Raw genomic sequence first — 18,719 nt, forward strand, 5'->3', positions numbered from 1 at the left:
TTGTATTCTGTTGTAGTCACTGTCACATTATACGTTCTATCGCATGTTTGTAGCATTTAATTATGGATCGCCTCTCTAAAAAGGATGAGCTTCTTGAGGTCACGGGCACCAGGTCATTCTCATCTTTAGATTTCCCAGAGGAGCTCATTCATGGTAGTATATAATTTGGTTCTTTCTTTCTTTCTTTTCTTCTTCCTTCCTTCCTTCCTTCCTTCCTTCCTTCCTTCCTTCCTTCCTTCCTCCCTCCCTCCCTCCCTCCCTCCCTCCCTTCCTTCCTTCCTTCCTAACTACCACAACAGTATTTATGATAGCGCTTCTGAATGGAATGATTGCTTTGCTCCTGGTAGTCTCTCAAGAAGGCATAGCTGCTATTTATTGATAGCCGAACTATGTCTACTACTAATATGCATTATATATTGCACTTATTTAAGCAGCAGAGCCTGATGATGAGGTTTTCTTCAATATCTTACAGAAGGAAGTAGTGCAGAGATACATGCGACATGCTCAAAGTCCCCACTCACAAATCCCAGCCCTGAGATTTGAACCCATTTCCATTGGAATCCAGAAGCTTTGCCCTTGTGTAAGGCTGGCTGGTATTTGGGGTGCTGCCTCAGTAAGAGCTGGTTGACTAAGGTGGAATGAATCAAGGCTATCGACGTATTCAAGCGAGGGCAAGCTGATAGTCAGTGATGGGAGCCCCACGTGACTCCATCTTGGATGGCTGGTTTTCTTCAGGAGAGGAACAAGCCTAAAAAGAGAACTTAGTGCTGGGCTGTGGGAGGAGTAACTTGCCAGCTCCTTACAGCCAGTCTAAACACTTCTATTGATGTGCTTCTGCACTAATGGCTGTGTTTAGGGGATAGAAATACAGGGTTGGTCAAGTTGTTACACGTGCTCTAGTTCAGAATTTTGGAAATACAGATGTCTTAATACCACGTGTGCTGTTTGGCTTGAATCGCGTGTCACCAACGATTTTGTCCTCTCTGGTCCTTGGTTGTCACCTTGATGACATGTTGAGGTTGGGGGAGATGTCTCCTCTCCTTTTCAGCTCTGCCACCCTCACCAGTAAGCACTGATGGGGTAACTTGCCTGATTTGCTTTCACCATCGCTGTTAGAAGCCGGCCACACGTTATGAATTGGTAGCAGTGTGTTTTGTGGCTGGCATTCGAAGGCCGAATGGTCCCTCCTGACTCTCCTTCCTCTCACGTCCTACAGGCGGAACCCTCTGCACTTTCACCTCATTGCCGACTCCATCGCAGAGCAGATCCTGGCCACGCTCTTCCAGACCTGGATGGTGCCAGCCGTGCGCGTGGACTTCTACAATGCAGATGAGCTCAAGGTACGGGCACAAGCACGAGGGGCCTCCCTGGTCTCGAGCTGGAAGCTTTTACAGTTTGTGGTGTAGTAGACCTCAGCAAGGACAGAAATCTCAGCTCCCAGCTGGAAATACCCAGGGCGTCATCAAGGGGATTTGCCATCCAAATCTGACTTTAGTATTGAAAGCGTGCAAGTGACCTGTTCTTGAGCACAGAATGTATGATGGTCTGTGCAGTTCTGGCTACCGAGGCTTTCTGTACCATCTGGAGGCCATTGGCCTGGTAACTCCCTCCCTGAAAGAGGTTTTTGATACTATTATCTAGAGAATTCTGTTACCCCGGGAGGTAAATGCTGATCTCAGAGTCCAGTGAACTGGGGGTGAATTCATATATTGTTATTTATCGGTCATAAAGACAAAGCAAATAAGCTATACCTTTGCTGGGACTGTTTTCTTACCAGTAAAAAGGTGATTTTAATGCCAACCACATGGGGTCATGAAGAGGCTCAAATGAGAGAATATATGTAAATGTGTTTTAAAAGACTGTGCTGAATAAATACCATGTTTCCCCAAAAATAAGATCAGGTCTTATATTAAGGTTTGCTCCAAAGGACGCATTAGGGCTTATGTTCAGGGGATGTCATCCTGAAAAACATGCCAGGGCTAATTTTCCCGTTAGGTCTTACTTTCGGGGAAACACAGTATTAAGGATTATCTTGGGCCAGAAGGTTTCAACCAGATGAGACCCATTTGGTCATGTCACTCCTTTGGTTAAAATCCTTCTGTGATGCCACTTTGCTTGCCTCAAGATTGAAAGTCGCAGTCTGATTAAGAAGTCCTGCACGTTCTGGCTCTTGACTCTCTTGTCATTCCTGCAAGCTGACTCTGTTACTTAGCTGTGAGAAACCACTTCTGGTTCTCTCTGCCTTCTCCCCTGTGTTGGAGTGTTTGCTTATGCTATTCCTGCTGTCTGACATGCCCTTCCACCTACCTTGTCACAACTCCTACTCATCCTTCAGAACTCAGCTGCCTTGCCACCTTGTCTGAGAACCTTTCCTGATTTCCCCAGGAAGGAGGACGACATTTTCTCTTCACTTGTCTGTCTACTGTTTTACTTGAGAACCGTCTTAAAGAGAAAGGGGGCAAGGGGCACGTGTTATCCTTTCCTGTGTTTCTGGTGCATAGTTGTTACCCTGTAATGCCTGTGGATTTAACAAATTGCTGTTATTAGAGGAACATGTAACTTTGCAGAAATACGTGATGCTCTATCTCCAGTCACCTTGGGAAGGAGGACTAAACACCTAGGCATGAGGCTGATTCTAGCAAATTGCTTGTTCCAAACCTCATAAAACCATTATCTTTTCATTTCAGAGCCGTAACATTTTAAATAGATCACAGAGATGCCGGCCAGAGTTTCTGATTTTCCCATATTTCAGGCTCTGAGGTTGATGGAGATAGTCAGAATTTAGCATTTGGGGATTGTCGTGGTAATTTGTGTGCCATTCCAGTCTATTCTGAGCTAAAATTGATTAACACTCTTAAAAAGGGAAAAACAAAATTTAGCAAATTGCCGCACTAATTAAGGTGAAAGCAAGCCACTCTGTCTCCCAGGGTCTTAGCTACGACTCCGTGGGGAAAAGCAACGGGAGGGGAGTGCAGCATCTGGCACAGAAGGATGCTTCTGTCCCCGCTTCCCCCGACTCCTTTCTTTTGACAATCCTGTCCTTTACCAGCTTGTACCTTCTACTTTTTAAGAAAACACAGAGTGGCGGGAAAAACCCCAAGTTAATATCCTGGCTTGCCCCTGAAGACCTATCTGATCTGGATTCTGAGCCCCGGCTCTATCAGGAGTCAAATGGGTGGGGCAGTGGCAGGCGCCAAGGAAGTGACCCCATAAGATAACTCATGTGAAGGCCTGGCAGTGCCTGAAACGTAGCAGGTGTTCGAAAATGTGCGACTCCCGTGTGCAGCCAAAGCAACAGGGCATTAACGTGCTCTGGGGTGGCCTGTTAGGAAATCCGGGGACAGTTGGGAGGCTCGGGGAACAAGGCACCAAAGTGCTATAATCAGCTCCTGGGGACTCTAGGAGGTCTTAGAGGAAACGGGAGTGGGAGAAAGAGACTGGTGTTCTGATTCTCTCATGCCCCCTTTAATCTAGGTGGACCTGCTGTTTATTATTTTATGTACTGGATTTTTATCCATTCGAATTGAAGGCTCTGTAGCTTACGAAATAAGAATTTAAAAAAAAGAATACAATCTGGTGTGTTCTGAAGGATATTGTCTCCAGTGTCCTGTTCTGTAGCCTGACTTCTGCTCCTGACTACACCACGCAGGTCCCCAACACTTGCTTTTTGATTTCCCCAGCAAGGAGATTCCTATCTCCCACAGTCCTGTATCCCATGAGGCTGTTATTAGAGTCCAGTGAGGACAATGAGTACGAAGGCTTTTCATAAAATATCGTTTGTCCATAACTGATAATAACTGTGACTATTTACATGCAGTCCTGCCCAACAACTCCAAAACCATGATCTGTCACCTCTCCTGGCTCGTAGCACCACCGTCTGCCTACGTTGTTGCTCATCCAGAGCCAAGAGTTCATCTTTGATACGGAGGGCCCTTTCCCTTACCCTGCATCCGACCATTCCACATCCTGGCTTGTCACCGTCTCCCCTACCAGCCTCCTAGTTGAAGCATTGCGACCTTTCCCCAGCACCACGCAGTGTTTTCCCACGCCAGTCTCTCCTCTTCTGCTCTGCTCACTTCTCCGCCCCCAGATCCATTCTCCGTCAGTAGCATGAGTCAGCTTTCCCTAAAGCAAGCCCAGCCAACGCCATCCCCTTTCCTCTGCATAAAACCGTCAGTGGTCCTGAAACCGAGTCCCATCTTCCTCCACAGTCTGGCTCCTGCCTCCTCTGGCTCCATCTTGCACCACTAACTCCATCGCTCACTCACTAGACCTTCACATTTGCTTTGCTCCTTCCCTTCCCCTCGGGGGCCTTTGCCCAGATCGTGCTGTCTGTTAAACTGTGTCCCCTGGCCTGCCTTCTCCCCGTAGCTAATAAATTCCAAGTTCTTTCCCGTCAGCTGCATCTGCAGGCATACCTCCTTTGATTGTGCCGCACTTGATTGCACTTCACAAATGTGTTGGTTTTTCTCCGTACAAACTGAAGGCAAGACCCTCCACCCGCAAAAACATTACAACTCGCTTGATGGCAATACGTGTTTGATTGCTGCGGTCTGGAACCGGTCCCACAGTTATCTCTGCGATATGCTTGTACTCGGGGAAACCTTCCCTCGGCCTTCATCATCTCATCGGGGTTCCTTTGTTAGGTGTCCTCATAGGATCACATCCATTTCTTCAGTCAACTTGCTGCAGAGAGTAATCTTTTATGCCTTTGTGTGGTGAGCTGGTAAACATCTGTCTCTCCCCGAGACAGGAAGCTCCCAAAGGGCCGGCATCATGTCTGTTGTCCTCACCCTCGTACCCTTACGCCTGGGGTGATGCCTGGCTTATGAAAATGTTTGCAAAGTGACTGGTACACAGTAAACTCAGAGCTGGCTCCCCAAGAGTAATAAAGTCATCAGGAAGGGGTTTCTTTATCACTGTCCTGAGGACTTTATCACTGTCCTGGGGACTTTATCACTGTCCCCACGCTCCTGAGTCCTGTTGTGCCAGTGACCCTGCAGTGGCATAAATGAGGCAGCGCCATCTGTTCCAGGGCATCAAGTCCCCAGAGCAGGACAGGTGAGTGGCTTTCCATAACAAGTACACCAGGAGGAGAACTCATGAAAGCACCCTCCATTCGTGTTTTGACGTTGGAGGAGGAGGAGGGAGAATAGGAGAGGAGAGGACGGGTGCGGGGTTCTGCAGTCGCTTTCGGGAAGCCTGTTCGTTGGGAGCCTCAGCAGACACACATGACGGCCCCCCCCAGTACAGCTCCGAAGAATCACTTTGTATAGCGGTTGGGAATGACATTTCTCAGAAGTACTCCTGTGGACCCTTGGTTGTGTGTATTAGTGCTGGAGAATGGAGTAATCGGGAAAAGGAAATTGACGAGGGATCGGTGCATGATTCTAAACGAACTACGGGAATTTGCGGGGGACCTGCGTGCATCTCTCCGTAAAGACCAATTAGTGCAGGTTTGCAAACAGTGATCGCTCAGCCTGCATCGCTCTGCGGCCTGTGACATGCTCCTTGGCCTTCCTCCTGTTGACACGGTGCGTTCATTTCCGGCCTCCAAGTCCCCGTATCAACAGGCCACCAGGACTGAGGCTATCTTCGCACTGCAGACTCCATTCCAGACATGCAGCTCCCACCGTCAGAGGAGGACGACAGGGGGACTTATTTTTTGCATAGAGCTTTGTAGAAGGTAGCAGGTGGTCACTCACTTCTCACGACAAGCCCGTGGGATGAAGGGAGAAGTTTTATTACCTCCACCTCCCAGGTAATTTATAAATTGAAGCACAGAGCTGGGGAGTATTTGCCTAAGATCAGGCAGCTAATGAATGGCTAGGCTGATGTTTGACTTTTTCCTTTATGAGTGAAAGGGTAGGAGACATGGGATTGTATAATTCAGTGGACAAGGATATGAAAAGGAGGAAGACATGGGCTGCTGCCCCTGGGGAATGCAGTTGCCACCGCACTTGAGTGGCACTTGAACTCCAAATTCCTGTTTTCAGTGACTTTGGAGCCCACAGGCTGTGGTGTAACATCTTTTATTTATGAGAGACTTTGTTTTATTTCATGTGGTTCTCTCCTGGAATGCTCACAACAGCCCTGTGGAGCTTGTCTTATTATTAGCCCCATTATACAGATAAGGAAACTGAGGATGAGGGAGGTTAAGTAACCCAAAACCCACATACATGTAGTGCATGGCAGAGCCAGAATTAAAACCCAAATCTATGTGACTCCACAATCCATGGTCTTTCTCCTATGTTATATTTTCTTCTCTGTGGTCTGTTTTTAAGCTAAGATACTGTAGTTGTATCCAGACAAGGGTCCGCTAAGCTCTCGATGGTGTTCTTTGGTTGTTTACGGAGAACAAGTGCGTGAAGCATGACCCCTCCATTTAAAGGCTTGCTGGACATGGAGCTTCCTGCTGGGGACAAATGTGCACCGCACTAATGATGCTGCTGAATTTGGGACAGCCCAATGACTCCCATCCCAGGTTCGCTTTCTAAATGAAACTCATTATTCTGGACAGTTTACCTGAAATCAGTAATCCGTATCATGCCAGTGTTCTGACGAGGCCCTCCATTGCCTGTCAGCCTTCTGATCTTGTCCCCAGTTGGCCCAGAAAGTCACCCCTGTGGGACCATTGGGGTAAGGATGTTGCTGACTTCTGAAGTGGGGAGCGGCTGTTTCATGATTCACCTGTCCAGCTGGGAGCCCTAATTTATCTCCTTTTCTCTTACGCCTGATGCTTGCTTGTTACCAACATCTGAAAGATTATGAAGTGGGATTCAAGACTGTGGTTCCAGAAAATATTGATGGTTGACTCTAAAGATTGGCTTCCTGCCCACACTCAGTTGCCTTTGTACTGGTCCCCATAGAGTATTACAAAGGCTCTCGTTAGATAACAGCAGACTCTCCGCACCCTGCTGTCCTTTGGGAGACAAACTCCTGTTGTCCTTCTCACTGAGGGAGCTAGATAAACACTCACTACCCTGTCTGTGTCCTGGGAAGATATGCTTTCTGAATGATGGACATTTTCAGCTCGGAGGGCCTAATGGTACCATGAAATCACAGAGTCTCAGGCTTGGAAGGGAGCCCAGTACAAATAGCTTTTTATGAACAAATGAAACCCGGAAGGGTTAAGCGTGTCGCCCAAGATCTCACAGGTGATTCTTACCAACACAGTCCTCTTCCCAAAATTGGGTCTGGGTTTTGTGATTGTCAGGCCCAGGATATAGTTCCAAGGGACCACATTTGACAATGGTTGAGCTTCAAGTGCTGGGATCCCTGTGGGGCTGGAGCAGTTCCGATTAGACTTGGCCTGCGGAGGAAAGACAGAAGACCTGGAACGCGTCTCATGGAGGGCGTGATCTGCTGTGAGGTACCCTGCAGAAGAATGAGAAGGGAAGTAAGCTCTGTGTGACCTTCAGAATTGCCTTACGCAATTTCACTAATAGTATGGTAATACTGATAGTAACACACAGAGCTTAATTGTTTTTCAAAATTGATAGCTCTAGATAGATCTCCTTTATTGGTGAAGATTAAATGCAGTCAATGAGGTCTTATAATGGAAAGCACAGTACTTAACACATAGTAGGCACTCAACAAATTCTCTTTCCTTCCCTTTCCCTTTCGTATATTGGAGGATGGCAGTGACTAACCTCTTAAATCTTCTCTAAACCCGCTGTGTCAACCAATGCACCTTTTCTTTCCTTCCAACAAAAGAGCAAATGAGTATTTACCTCTCATAAGAGAGTACATATTTTGGATTGTGTTTCTAGAACAGCTTATGGATTTATGCTCTCGTTCCTTCTCTCCTTTGGGGTCTCATATTATGCAGGAGGGCTAGCTGAGGTTAAATATTATGTCCAACTCTGGGAAAGTTAGCATTCTGCCATTTTCTTTATTGCTGTACTGGTTCCTGGATTATCCATGTGGTTAGTGAATATGAGGGCTGGATTTTTAAAACCAGCCCTCTTAGTAGACTTCTCTCTCCCGACTAGCAAGGGCTGGATCACAGAATTGACATGGATAAATGAAGTGTATTTGAAAACATACCTGTCTGTATTTAGAAGACTGGTCTTTTAAATATTCGACATGGAAAATTGTAGACAACCACCAGAAATTGTAATTTGCATTAGAAAAGAATCTGTGTCAGTTTTACAATTCAATTTATACACTGGCAAATGTTTCTTTATATAATGGAGTGTCCTAATGAATGGGCCCTGTCCCCTTTTGAGAGTCATAGAATCTTAATTAGGAAGGAACTTGGCATTCGTCCGGCATAACCTTTCACTCTCTTCTCTAATATTCTATATAAATGGTCATTAATCTTCTGCTTTTGAATACTTCCAGAGATAAGAGATTATTACCTCCCGAAGGACCTTGTTCCATATTTAGAGACGCTATTAGACATATTCGCCTTGTGCTGTACTGAAATCTTCATCTTTTCGAGTCTCTCCGTTGGTCCTGAGCATTAATAAGGACCAAATGCAAGTGTACATATGATTGCCTGTTAACTCACCTGCCTTCCCCACTAGACTGTGAGAACCAGGAGGTAAAGGCCTGTAACTCTTATCGCTATACCCAGCTGTTAGGACAAGACCTGGCCAGTGGTGGCCCCTAACAAGTGCATGGGTTCTGTGTTTTGGGCTGCAGAGTGAATCAGCCAGGTGTTTGAAGACCTGGTGTACCTACTGAGTCCTCTCCTCATCATCCCCCTTCCTTCCCCCGTCTCCTGAATGGCAGTTCGACATTCACAGCCCACGTTGATACTTACATGTATCTTCTGGCAGGTGTGTATCATAAATGGTTTCCGAGTTGCTCCTTTCCTTGTATGGGCTCACTTTTGTCTCTGTCGCATATATCTACCATTCTCTGAAGTTCTTCACAGTACAGCAGTTGTTCCAGACATACCTAACTGACAAGCCCCAGCAGGAGCTCTAATTGGTCTGAGCTTGGAGACTTAAGCTCATTTAAAGCAGTTACGTGTCCCCTGACCCATCTTTTCCCCAACCTGAGCATGGGTGCCTCCCATTTTCATTGCTGTGATCTTCTCAGTCATGGTTCATTCACCTTGATAAAGAAGGGAATGCTTTCATGTACCGTATTTCATCATGTCCTCTCAAGAATTACATGCTATAGAAACAGCACATACTTTCTTTTGCTACTAAGGATTTTACCGTAGGAATTGGCAGAGTATTGCTCATCTCAGGGAGAAGTGATGCTAAAATCTAGTTCTTCTGGCCATCAGGGTAGTTTCTGTACCCCAAATCGTACCCTTCCAGAACTTGACTTTAAAAATAACTTAAGTGATTCAAGGGTATGTTTATCATAGTGATAGATTTTGGAATGGAAGCTGGACCAAAAAAAAAGCAAAAAGAAAGACCAGAGGTATTTAATGGATATGGAGAAAGTAATGGGCAGAGTGGAGTAGAAGTTACGATGAGGTTAGGAAACTGTTGCAGTGAGAACAGGAGTCTTCGTCCTAATGTTTTGAAAAGGATAAAAGGCTAGGTTTGGGGAGTAAAATGTTAGAGCACTTGTGTTTCAAATCAGATACATTTTTTTTTGTCCTGGGATGGAGTAGCTGTAGTGATGTAGTGAAAAATTAATAAATATTAGGGGCTCCAGGCACTTCAATGCCAAGATGTTGGATGGTCCATCCAAAAGATGATATAATCCAAGAAAAATTTTCAAGAGCTGAAAAGAATCTTATGCATGCAGATCAAAAGGGGCCTCTACAGGTGGCCGGTTAGCTCACTGGTTAGAGTGTGGTGTTGATAACACCAAGGTTGCCGGTTCAATCCCTGCATGGGCCACGGTGAGCTGTGCCCTCCTTAAAAAAAAAGGGAGGTGGGGAGGGGACCTGCAGTCCAAGTAAAATCACTGATAAGTTGTCCACATCAGGGTACATGCTAGGAAAATATTTGAATTATAAGGATTAAAAAAAACCTTTCCATTGAGAATAATAATAACTCTCATTAGTAAGAATTGATTATGTGCCTACATAATAGCTTTACCTGCATAATCTTATTTTGTCCCCATAGTAAGCACTGAGGTGAGTATAATTATTTTCACCCATTTCCACATGAGGAAATGGAAGCTTATAAAATAGACTTGAAATTGCTAAGCATTGTGGAATCAAAATATGAATCCGAGTAGTCCAACTCTTGAGCAGTGCTGTTCAATAGAAATATAATGATGAATCCTGTAATTTTAAGTTTTTTAGTAGCCACGTTTACAAAAGCAAAATGAAATGAGTGAAGTGTGTTTTCATAATATATTTTATTTAATCCTATATATCTAAGTTATTATTTCAACATGATCAGTATTTTAAAAATTACTAATGAGGTATTTTACATAACCTTTTTCATACCTTTTTATTTTTTTGTACTTAGTTTTTGAAATCCGATATATATTTCACACATTCCAGTTTGGATATGCTGTGTTCATGTGCTCAATAGACACATAAGACTGGTGGCATCGGGGATGTAGAACTTGCTTGCTAAGACTACACTGTAATGCAAGGGCAAGGGGTGGAGAGAAACTTATTATCTTTGAAGAATGGAAATACTACCACAGCCTTTTCCACTAGAATAATAAAGGTCCTAATAAAATGCCTGCAGAGTTTTGACCACAAGAGACAAGAGACCCAAGACAACCAGCCAAGGTCTCTCGTGTATAAAAACAACAGAGAAAGTGATGTGCTATGCAAGAGGTCACACCAGTGTATACTTCTTGAAGAAAGCATCAAAAGTCATTAACCAGCCAACCAGAAAAAGTAATTAAAATGAATATTCAAGAATGAAGTGGTCTTGTCCTAAAGAGGCAGGCCGTCTGTACTGAAAGAAGTTATGCATGGAATGACCTGCAGATATTTGGTTTAAGTTAGTTGCAATGCTGAATGCAGAAGCCAAAAGTTGTTCTTGAATACATACGAGTTGTGATTAAACAATACGGTGAATGTTTAAATAAAAATTTATTACAGTAAAAGACACATTGCCATTAATCCCTCTCAAAAAAAAAAAAAAAAGAAAGAAAGAAAGAAAGGAACCTCTCCCTTGCTTTGGACACAGTTATCCCACCATTCTTGCCACTTTCTGAGGCAGTTCTGGAAGTCCTCTTTCATGAGTGTCTTTAGTTGTGTCGTTGGACTGCCGTGATGTCCTGAATCATTTTGACTCTGGGGAAGAGCCAGAAGTCTCACGGTGCCAGATCCAGTGAATAAGGGGATGGGGCCACACCGTAATGTGTTTGTTTGACAGAAATTGCCATATACCAGAAGCAATGTGTGACACTGAGTATTGTCATGATAGAGGATGATTTATACCACACTTTAAAACACACCCTCTCTTAACCGTAGCTCACACCTGGCTGACTGCACCAAACAAGTTGAAACTTGTCACACACTGTTACTAAGGTTTGATGCACTGCTTCCCATACTGAAGATCCCTGCCTTTCTGTTGGATGGCACTCGGCAGCAGCATTCACCGTATGTTATGATCACAACGGAAAGGCTCCATGTCACACATCGCTTCTGGTACGGCAATTTCTGTCCAATAAGAACATTACAATGTGTCCTCATCTAACTTATTCACCAGATCTGGCAGCGTGTGACTTCTGGCTCTTCCCCGAAGTCAAAATGACCACGAAAGGTAAATGTTTTGAATTGATTCAGGACATCAAGGCAGCCACGACCACACAATTAAGAACGCTTAAGAAGACTCCCAGAACTGCTTCAGAAAGTGGCAAGAATAATGAGATAAGTGTGTTTGAAGCGAGGGGGGTGATATTTTGAAGGGCAGTAATGGCAATATGTTTTTTGCTGTAATTACTTTTTTAATTTAAACATTCACTGTATCATTTGATCATACCTCATACAAATAGCCATCTGATCACATTTCAAAACAACCTGGGAACTGTGGGCTGGGTTTAAAAGTTGTTAAGTTTCTTGTGTTTTGTGCGGTAACTCAGGTGTTATTTTTAATGCTTCACTCTGATCATCCGGGAAAAGAGGTAACATGTTTCTTAGAAGCTGAAATGTGACCACTGGTAAAGTTATAAATAGAATTACAATTAAGTTATTAGAGATGGTTATTGCAAATGAAGCAAAGTCTTAATTACGTAGGAAGCAAAGAAAATGAGAAAGAAAAAAATCGTACTGGAACATTAGGTATTCATGTAGGGGAAAAAGTAAACCTTGATCCTCACTTTATACCATATATAAAAATTACCTTGAAATGAATCTTACATCTAAATGTGAGAACTAAACCTGTAGAACAGAGGAGAAAGAAAACAGAGAAAATCTTAGCAATTTTAAGTTAGGCAAAGATTTCTTAGGATACAAAAAGCATAAACTAAATAAGAAAAAAAAACTTGACAAATTGGATTTCATCCAAACTGATGGTTTTTGTTCTTCCAAAGACAGTAATAAGAAAATAAAAGGACAAGCCACAGATTGGGAGAAAATATTTGCAAAGCACTTGTCTGATAAAAGATTTGCATCTAGAATATATAGAGAACTCATACAACAGTAACAATATGACAAATGACCCCATTGAAAAATGGGCAACACATTTTAAGAGACCCATCATCAAAGAAGAGATAGGGTTAGCCAGTAAAGCCCTGAAAAGTGCTTACCATCATTAGTCATCAGGGAAATACAAATTAACATCATCATGAGATAACTACTTCCCAAACACTGCATTTGCTAAGATTGAAAAGGCTGACAATCCCCTGTGTTGGTGAAAATGCGAACAACCAGAACTCTTTGACATGGTAACTTGACTCTTTGCTGACGGTAAAATGGTACAACCACTTAGGAAATCAGTTTGTTAATTTCTTAAAAAGTTAAACATATACTCAAAATATGACCTGCAATTCCACTAGGAATTGTGCAGTCGAAATCACGCAGTTCTGGGTATTCCTCCATGAGAAGTAAAAACGTGGGCAGACAAACATTTATTTGTGAACATTCATTGAACTCAGATGTCCATCAACTGGAGATTTGGTAAACAGTAGTGATATTCCATTAAATGGAATGTTGTTTAGCAGTGAAAAAGAATGAACTGATACAGGCAACAATATGAATGAAACTCAGAAGTAGTATGCTATGTGAAATAAAGCCTGCATTTATGATTCCATTTATATGAAATTCTTGAAAACAGGACAGAAGTTACTAGGGGCCAGAGGGTGGTGTGGTGAGGATTGCCTGAAAAGAGGCAGGAGGGAACTTTGGGGAGTGATGGAATTGCCTTATAATGTGATTGCTGAGGTGGTTGCAGACTGGATACATTTGTTGAATTGCACATTGAAAACTGGTGATTGCAATGCATGTGCACTTTCCTCAAAGCTGAAAAATAATGCACAAGGATACTGCTACAGAAGCAAAGCCAAGCATCGTTTATTTTAGTAAATATAAATGCTCTAAATTCTTCTATTGCTTGAAAACTGATGCTTGATTAAATAGCAGTATCTTAATTGTGTGCTTACGGTCTTTCTGAAACATAACTAAAATAAATTATAAAGTTTAAAAATAGTGTTTATATTAGGATGTCTCAGACATATGAAGACACATATGGTGTGGATATTTTAATTTCACATAAGAAATACAATAAAATATATGAATATATAATGTTTATGCAATGTGTAATGCATACTATAAATATAATACAATATAAATAATGTATACTAATATAATACATAACATAAATAGATTAAATATCATAAAATAGATTTAATGAGATAAAATTAACAATTTTGAATTGGCGCCACACACCCTGTGATATCCATAAGTGGATATAATAGCCACACTATATCCCAAGTCTAAAGCTTTCAATATTTAAAGCAAACTAACAGAAAAACAGGCTATATCGGGAGAGTTTCAGCCACTGAAAAGATAAATCATATTGTCGATGACGAAGACAGTTTTTAAAATACAATCGATTTCAATAGCTATCAAGCTTTATATCCATAAAATGGAACAAAAATGGATTTCCAAGTGTTTATGAAAAAACTATGTAAATTGAGGACACAAGAAAACCTCATTATATTCCAAACCATAAAAATTATATAGGCCCCCCTCTTGATCCCAATGCAATAAAATTGCATATCAGAAACAAACTTTCATGGAGATTCAGAAATATTCAGATACTAGGGGATTGTGAAGATTTCTTAAATGTTTATTTAATACAAAAAGAAATAAAAAAAATTATAGCCTATTTTGAAAACAGCAGAAGAGGAACATTTCACACTAAAGTTTATGGAATGTGCCTGAAGCTGTCAGTTGAAGATATCTTAATAGCCTTCAGTGCCTTCATTATTCAAAAATAAAGACGATGACAGATGAATCTCACGTTCCACTTGGTAGTTTAAACAAGAACAATGTTGTGGACCTGAGGAAAGCCGAAGGAACAAAAAAGTTAACAGCACAAGTTCAAGAAGTAAGAAAAATAAAAACAAAACTAAAAAATGTGAATGCTGGTTCTATGTATAAGAAAATGGGAAACCTCTGGCAAATTTAATAATAAACATGGTGAAAATATTAATAAGCTGAACAATGAATAAGATGGTATGCAACAACCTACATAGAAAATGGTCACAAAATAATAGCCAGCATTTATTTGTTATCATGCACCAGAGACAGTGCTAAGCATTTACTATGGATTATCTCATTTAATTCTCACAACAACCCTTTGGAATTAGTGCTATTATGATCCAACTTGGCAGATGAGGAACCTGAGACTGGAGACAATTTGGCTAGGACATCTCTGTTAGAAAGGGCTGGAAGCAGGCACGGAGACCTTCAGCCTGGCCCTTGCCACATACCATTGTGTAAAATACGTGCTGATTTATGAAAGCACTGAGGTGTACTCCTGTGTTTGCCTGAAATAATATTTGCATACTGCCTCACCTTGGAGATATTGCAGTTTCTGTTGCAGACCACTCCAGTAAAGCGAGTCGTAATCTCTTTGTTTGTGGAGGGTCTTGCCTTAAGTTTGTAAAAAATGCAATGGGTGAGAAGCGCAGTAAAATGAAGTGCAGTAAAACCAGGTAAGCCTGTAATCGCCTGAGGCACCATCATCCCTAATTATTTTGAATTAAATTCTGTTTTTTTGAGGTTTCTCAGTTCTAACGGATAGCTTGAGTTCAGATCACACGCTATGTCATGGTATAGCTTCAAGGTCTAAATTCTCCCTCCCCCCACAACCAGCCACCTTTCACCATCAAGCTCGGGACCAGTGTGTCTCCTGGCCTTTCTCTTCTGTGTGGTGGAATTTGTTTCTTGATCACCTTTAGGCAGAGCGTATAGGGTTTGGGGTCCTAACTTTATGCAGTGTCTTCTCTATGACTCCTAATTAATCCAGGCCACGGGCCTTCTCTCTCCTGCACCCCCACCCACGGCAATGAAAGGGGAAGTTCAAGGGCTCCTTCCTCAGGAATTATTTATAGTCGAATTTTCCAACACTGACTTGCTCGTATGTGTAATTTTGCTTTTATGCCAACTTAAGTTTTATATATATAATATAAATATAAAGTATACAATATAGATAATTATATATACATATGTATTATGTATGCAGATATAATATGTAATACACTCAAATAAATGCTCTATTTATTATATATAATGTATAGTATTGTATGTACATATTATATATACCTGAATTACACACACACACACACATACACACACGCATACGCATACGCATGCACGCATCTGCGCACAGTCAGACAATTATGTTCGCGAATATTCCACCGTGCGCTTACGTTACATTTCACTGAGAAGGGTTTTGGGTTTTCTCATTTACCATGTTACCTGAAATAGAAGTCTACCCTCCTCACCTGTCATTTAGAGCTCAGTTTCAATCTTAAGAAAACTGTTCTTGGCCCACCATTCTGTTAACGTTTGGGTTCCCCTGCTGTAGGTTGTCATGCTACTCTGTTTCCTTCTTCATAACACTCATAATTATTTGGTAAACACTTTCCCTGCATAATTATCTGTTAAATACCTTCAACGCCTGATTATCGGTTATAAGTCTGACTCGTCCCTACAGTGAGAAGCCCCTGTGGACAGAACCTCCTACTTTTCACAACCCCACCCCCTGTTGGTAGCATAGAGCGTGCATGTGATTGACTCTAAGAAAATGTTTGAATGAAGAGGTCTTGATGAGGATGCTGAGGCTTTTCCTCTCTCTACTCAGCAGGGAAGAGTCCCAGGAGACTTACTTCTATCTCTGTGAACATGAAAAAGGAAGAAGGATATCTTATAGTCTAAGTATTTATCAACCGTTGCTCAAAGAAGAATTCCAATGTGTCAAAAAAGAATGGATTATTCAGGAACAGACATTATTGTGAAGAGTGAGCATTTGGGAAAAGATCAAATAAGATGTTGCCAGATACAAAATTTCTTTCTTTCTTTTTTTTTTTTTTGATTACTTATGTTCTAAAATAGACACATTAAACAAAATTAGTAGAAAAAAAATGTGAAAAATTTCATCTTAGGTTGAGGAAAGTTTGTAGCATATGCCCAAGAGAAATGGAAAAAAATTGTCAAAGAAAACCTTTGGTAGATTTAATTAATTGAAATGGGGAGGAAAGAAGGTAAAATTCTGAATGTCAGTAAGCAACTAAAACAAATTTAAATGGCAAGTGATAAATTGGGAAAATTATACTTGAAACAGGTATAACATACAACACGTAAAGAGCTCTACAAATCAAGGTAGGAAAAAATAAACTAATGGAAAAATGGCTAAAGGATAAGAATGAAGGAATTCTTATCCAAAGAAGAAAAGCAAATGGTAAAAAAGAAAAAAAAATAGTAATATAACAATGTGACTAAGTATTCAAAGAAATAGAAGAATAAGATTTTTATACCTAAATGGTAATGGTTTTTAAAAAATTATTAGCCAATATTGGCAAGTATCTACTGGGAACAACTCTCATGATAGTGTCTGTTGTAAATAAATGTCAGAAAAAGTCTTTCTTTTTAATAGTTTAGTAATATGTATCAAGAAATAGAGATTAAGTCAAAGGATTTCATCATGGTTTGTTTTTTGTTTTTTTTTTAACAGTAGCAAAAGTTAGACACAACCTCAATCCTAACAGTGGGAAAAAGGTAGAGAGATTATGGTACATCCTTACAAACCGATATTTAAAGCTTTTCAAAATCGCTTTTTAAAATAAGACTGTTATTGATTTAATATAAAAGTTGAATGTTGCTTGAAAAAATGAAAAGAGAAAATACTTTTCATGCAATATTAAGTGTTCAAAAAAGATACAAAGCTACTTCCTCCAAATTTAACGGTGTCTGAATAGTGATGTAATTATTTCAAAAGGAAGAACATAGGACAGTAGGTTCCCTCTGGATAAAAGGATTCTAGTGCAGGTTTTTTCCCCCTTTTTATTACATTTTACACAATTTCCACAGTAGTACAGTTTTCTAAAAAATGTTTTTCCTTCTGAAAGAAGGAAGGGAAGGACGGAAGGAGAGAATAGTGACCTCAAACAGGTAGGTAACCGGAAGAGAAACCTTGTTCTGCCAGTGAGGTGGCAGCACTGCGTGTTTTGGGTGTAAATGCGGCTATGTGTGAATCATGGCTGTCAGGGGCATTGCCATTTCTGCACGAAAGGCTTATGTGTGAGAATCTGTTAGGAAAAGGCACCCGAGAATTTCTTGGAGCTTTGCATGCGTTAGCAAGACACATCATATTTGACATGTCTGTAGGACAAGTGAAGGAGAGAGAGGTCACTGAGGATTCACTCCACACCTTTCATGCAGCCCCAGTGACTCTTCCTTGCATTATTGGTGTGATCAGAATAGGATTAGTTCGTCTTTTGTTAGACTACCATTTTATACTCTGACAGTTCCCAAGAAGAAGGTGCTCAAGTGTTTTCGTTAAAACACAAGTGTTTGCTTTTGGTGTAAGTAAAACAAGCAACCCAGGAAAGATGGCTTGACCAACCTATTCATTTTTCTCACATAGCAAGAAGGGCAACGGTGGCAGTTCCCTGAGAGGTTGTCATCTTGAGTGCTTTCTTGGGCTCCTCATAGTCAGTGGTCATGGCAAATCCAGCAGTCATCTTCTCATAGGACAGGGAAAGGAAATAGAAAGTTTTACTGCTCTCTCTCTCGCTCTCTCTCTCTCTCAATCTTCTTAAAATCTCCCAGCAGACATCCTTCCCCTCAAGTGCATTGGGCAGGATTGTGTCATATGCCCATGTCTTGTCTACAGGGGAAACTGGGCAAGTGAGGGTTTCTTTGTGCCCACGTGCGTCTCTGTGTGTGTGTGTTTTCTGTCTTCACTGTAGAAAATTGGAAGAGTGACTCTAGGTAGGCAACCACCAGTGTCTCTCACACTTCCCTTTGTAGGTTTGTTAGAGGGAAATCCATATTTAGGGAGCAGGGAGAATCAACAGAAGTGTTGCCCTCCCCTCACTTTCTCTTTTTAATCTGTGGCTTCTGAGTTAACTAGTTTGGACTTGGGGTTGGATAGATTTGTTGAGATTTTCCAAGGCGCTTAGTCTGTAAATGGGGAGTTCCCAGGCCTTCCAAGATCAAGGTGGAAGGACTGCCAGTAGGTTCTATTTTCTCAGTAGCACAGGGAAACGGGCTGGTTTGGAGAACCTGGTGCTAACTCTAATTAATAGGTAGCTGATTGTCTCCTAATTAAGAGGGAGCAACTCAGGTCTGTCCTTGGTAGAAATAAATCAATAGATAGGACTTG

The 18,719-nt window shown here is 41.6% G+C and overlaps 1 protein-coding gene across 3 annotated transcripts in view; it reads left to right on the forward strand.

Moving 5' to 3' along the window:
- LARGE1 (LARGE xylosyl- and glucuronyltransferase 1) overlaps positions 1-18,719 on the forward strand; it is a 494,394-nt gene that overhangs the window by 248,059 nt on the left and 227,616 nt on the right. For all 3 annotated transcript variants that reach the window (XM_033117375.1, XM_033117374.1, XM_033117376.1), the window contains one exon: positions 1,217-1,340. In XM_033117375.1, the coding sequence (XP_032973266.1) occupies positions 1,217-1,340 (124 nt within the window). The remainder of the gene's footprint in view (positions 1-1,216; positions 1,341-18,719) is intronic.

The sequence above is a fragment of the Rhinolophus ferrumequinum genome, chromosome 10 (assembly GCF_004115265.2).
Source record: "Rhinolophus ferrumequinum isolate MPI-CBG mRhiFer1 chromosome 10, mRhiFer1_v1.p, whole genome shotgun sequence".
In the NCBI taxonomy this organism is placed as follows: domain Eukaryota; kingdom Metazoa; phylum Chordata; class Mammalia; order Chiroptera; family Rhinolophidae; genus Rhinolophus; species Rhinolophus ferrumequinum.